Below are 4,314 nucleotides of genomic sequence, written 5' to 3'. Positions count from 1 at the left end.
GGTCATGTTTCTCTAGTTTAGGTTTTTGTTAAGATGCCTCAGAATGACACATTTGCAAGATGATTCCTTAAACTGTCTGCAGGAGGCGCCATGTTAGGGACTCATGATAACAGGAGAGATGACATAAAATCTGAATTTCTGCAGTTAACCTCAGAGCCGTGATTAAATCGGCTGGCTTCCATTAAAGGACGACTCACCCCTAAGTCCCCTTTATTTGCTGACAAACTGTCTTCTACGGCTGTCTACATTTTCCAGCCATTATTTCAACATTTAATTGCTCATTTGTTGAAATCCTGCTTTTGTGTCTAAAACCACCTGTTTGGCGCCCTCCTCAGGTTAAAAAGCTGTAACTGCATCTGACTTCTGCTGTTGACTTAGCAGAGGATGTGATGTAATTTAGGAGAACTGAGGTCAGCAGCTGTCCTTCACTTAGGGACTGACAGTAAATAAATGATTTGGTTATAATATTAAATAAAAGTTAATTACGATGTTCTTTATTAAAAACATTCATTTAAAGAAAGGAAATGCAGTAAAATAGGATAAAAACCAGCCTGCGTCATCCGGTCTGATGATACGACATCAGTTTGGTGTCACTCAATCACATGACCAAAAAGAAGAATAAAATAAATAAGAAAAAATTCAACAAACACAATTGTGCCTCGTCTTTCTAGTCTAAAAGTATGAGCTGGATTTTATTTAGTGTCAGTGAGGCACAAGACATGAAAGAAATTATCTTTTGTTTATCAGAGCATTTAGTTTGGATATTTACTGACGGTCTGCAACAGAACCAAGAGGGGAGGAGGAAGCAGAACCACACAGGGCCTCTGATCAAGCCGGTATCACTCAGCAAAGAGCAGAAAAAGAATCTAAACTTTAGAAGTACGTGGTAACGAGTCCAAGTAGCATGAAAAAACCGACAGGTTCTGGAACCAGTCCTGCTTAAGTACTGCAACCACCTTGGTGTAGTTCCTCTCCCACAGATCTCATTAATCTAACCCATAGTGATCGGGGGAACCACTGAGACGCCTCAGAGGGACCAGTTCCTATTTTCAGACTTTTATTTTGACATCTATACTCAAAACCAGACCTATTGGACCTGTGTGGGTTTCACTGTGTGTCTCCAACCTTGCAGCGCTGTAGTCCCAGCTGGCCTCCTCTATTCTGCCCCTCAGGATACCGATGTCATTGGACACCATGTCATCCAGCGCCTGCAGCTCCTTCTGGATCCTCTTCAGCTTCACCGCCTCAGCTTGAGTCTGTTTGGATCTGAACAGAGCAGCAAATGTTTGAGATGATGTTTCTGCCTCCATAAGCAGGAACCGCCCCCCTTCGAGCATCTAACGAGCACTGCTTACTTCTCAGCGATGGTTTTAGCCAGAAGAGCTTTCTTGCGTTTGTTCCTCTCCTCGATTTCCCTCTGTTCCTGCTGCAGCTGCTCCAGACGTGTCTTTTCTCTCCTGTAATTGTAATTAAACATAAGATTTCACATGAATGCACATAAGGCAAAATGGTTAAGTGAACAAAACGTTCCTGAATTAATGCGCCGACTTCTTGGAAACGCCTGAAGCTGTGAGGCAGCGTGAGCCGCCTGATGTTTGTATTACAGCGCAGCTCAGAGTCAGAATTAGACCTGGACAACTTTTATTATCATTTTGTATACACAGAGTGTATATAAAACTAAACTTTGTTTAGCACAGCTTTTCAGACAGTAATTGAACATTTCCATTCCATAAAGTGCAGCACTGATTAAATGTAAACAGTGTGGGAGAAAAATCATGGTGCAAAAAAAAAACACATTGATATGGTAGTTCAGACGAGGCAAACTGTACAGAAAGTAAAGGATAGAGGAAACAATGTGCATGTGTGTGAGTCAATACTTCTAACCAAGAGAAGGAGATAGGTAGGTGGAGGTGCATTGTGGGTATTGTAGTTTCCAGTGGGATGTCTGTCTGCTGTGGGACCTTCACTGTGTTCACCAGAGACTTCCAGAGCTTTTAAATAAACTTTATTTCACTGACCAGCTGTTTTTAATGATGTATAAAACAAATAAATGATCATTTAAATATTTTAGGTTAAACTCACAGTTCAACCTCCTGTTTGTCCAGCTCCTTCACCTCCTCTTCTTTCTCCTTCTTCTCTGCAGCCGGATGGTGGATCTCATTCGGCTTCATATCAGCAGGTTCCTGCTCCTCTTGTCTGACAGCAGCAGCGCCTGTCTGTTCAGCAGGAGCTTCTGTCTGTTCTGGAGGCTGACCATCCAGCGTCAGCGGCGGCTTGCTGAGCTGCTGACCTGGTAGGAGGCTCTGTGAGCCGGCTAACTGCAGCGCTCTCTCCCGCTGCATCTTCTGCCGGCTCCGGCCGGCGACTGGGGGCCTCCTTCCGCGGGGAGCACCAGGAGGTCCGGCGGAGTCTGAGGAGAGAAACCGGGGCAGGTGTTTCAATGTTAAAGCGGATTTAATCATCAGACTGTGTGGCTGTTTTACCTTTCTGCTGGATCCTCCGCAGCTCCTCGTCAGAAAAACCCGCCCAGCCGCTCATCCTACAGCCTCAGGCGGAGAGGAGCCCCTAGAGGAGCCCCGCTAACACACCCGGCTAACTGGCGGGGGAGCCAAGATAGAAAACTTCACAGAAACACAGAAAGTATCTCCAAACACTTCCGCCATCTTTGTTTACCACTGCCACGTGAAGGACCCGAAGCAAAGAGAGAGTCCCAAACACCGCCTGAACAAAAAAAAAAAAAACTTGGGAAAACTGTCAAAACTTGGTATTATGGTGTCAGAATGTCACTGTATTCATTCTTATTTTCTATACATGTATATAAAGGCAGTTTTAAAAAAAATAAAAATTATTAAAAGTTCAGATCGAAATAATCCTATTTTTGGCTTGTTTAAAATATCTAGTGAATTTAAATTCTAGATTATTATATCAACAATAAATGGTCAAAGTTGTATTGTATCCTGCATAATGACATTATTTGGTGGTTCCTTTATGAGATCCCTAAAAGGCTACTACCAGGGGTCAGAGGTTTGAATTAAGTTTGTGGATCTGAAAATAAATCAGAGCAGAAAGATGAACCCTGTGCTTCGGTTTGAATTTGAAATTAAACTTTCTTTGTTTTCCTTCATGTTACGACTAGCTTTAAATTAGTTGAAATTTAAACTAGTTGAAATTAGTTTAAATTGGACTAACTTTAAAGAGTGTCGGCCTAGTTGTTAGAGCAGTGCCCTTGTGCTCAGAAGGTTGCAAGTACCCGGTTTAATCCCCACAGCCATTGAGCAAGACCCTTAAAACCCACAGTACTCCCCGGGGAACCGCACAATGGCAGCCCACGGCTCCCCTAAGGGATGGGTTAAATGCATTTTATTGCTTTGTACTTGACAATGTAATGAAAATACATTTAAACTCTATTCAAATCATTTAATTGGTAATTTATTAGACAGACTAAGACAAGGAAACAACAGAGTACAGTGGAAAGAAAGTGCTGAATGTTTTTCATTTTCAGTATTCTTTAACACTATGCTCTCTGTTTTTCTTCTGCTTTATCTGGTCTGTTCCTGTTTGGCTGTGACACCATCCTGGAGAGAAATATCAGCTGTGCTGCTGCCATCAACATCTTTGCTTATAGACATTCGAAATGGGCCTGTTTTTCAGAGTAGATGTGCCCTCTTTCATCCTCTGACATTGGAGCTGGCTCTGAGCTCGTCTGCCTGGCTGTGTGCCTTTTGTATCTCTGCTTCTTTTTCTATTTCTGCTTCTGTCTCCTCAGACAGATGGCCGCTCACATTGAGCCTGGTTGTGCTGGAGGTTTCTTCCTATTAAAAGGGAGTTTTTCCTCTCCACTGTCGCTATAAGCATGCTTAGTGTGAGGGATTGCCTTCGAGTCAATGAGTCAATGCAATCAACTGGTTTTCCTTAGATAGAAAACTTTGAATAAATTTGACTGTATGATGTGGTTGAATTGTAAAGGTCCTTGAAGTGACATGTGTTGTGAATGGGCGCTATATAAATAAACTGAATTTAATTGAATTGTATTCACAAAAATAAGTCCTACATTTTATTTAAACCTTTCTGAATAAAACTCTTTTTACAAACACCATTTTCTGAAATAACAGGGGCATTTTTTTGTCTCTACCAACCTGAACTTCATTGCCATAGATTCTAAAATGAAGCATATTCCTAACCCAAAACACTGATTGGCTCATTACAGTGCTCTGCTGAACTGAATGAGGAAGTACTGAGGGACCATCTAACTCTCCAGGATGGTTGTTTTGGAGCACTGGACTCCAACACCCTGGATCCAAGTTGATTTTATTC

The 4,314-nt window shown here is 42.1% G+C and overlaps 1 protein-coding gene across 1 annotated transcript in view; it reads right to left on the bottom strand.

The window, feature by feature from the left end:
- The window catches only part of gorab (golgin, RAB6-interacting), a 6,830-nt gene extending 4,150 nt beyond the window's left edge, over positions 1–2,680 (bottom strand). The window contains exons 1-4 of the mRNA XM_015391579.1: positions 2,484–2,680; positions 2,083–2,410; positions 1,356–1,457; positions 1,126–1,266 (exon numbers count right to left, since the gene is read on the bottom strand). Coding sequence (XP_015247065.1) covers positions 1,126–1,266; positions 1,356–1,457; positions 2,083–2,410; positions 2,484–2,538 — 626 coding nt within the window. The 5' untranslated portion in view covers positions 2,539–2,680. The remainder of the gene's footprint in view (positions 1–1,125; positions 1,267–1,355; positions 1,458–2,082; positions 2,411–2,483) is intronic.
- Positions 2,681–4,314: the final 1,634 nt, after the last annotated feature.

The sequence above is a fragment of the Cyprinodon variegatus genome, unplaced genomic scaffold, assembly GCF_000732505.1.
Source record: "Cyprinodon variegatus isolate N-32 unplaced genomic scaffold, C_variegatus-1.0 Scaffold550, whole genome shotgun sequence".
Lineage (NCBI taxonomy): Eukaryota > Metazoa > Chordata > Actinopteri > Cyprinodontiformes > Cyprinodontidae > Cyprinodon > Cyprinodon variegatus.
Note: the sequence above shows the minus strand (reverse complement) of the source record. Positions and strands in the feature narration are given on the sequence as shown.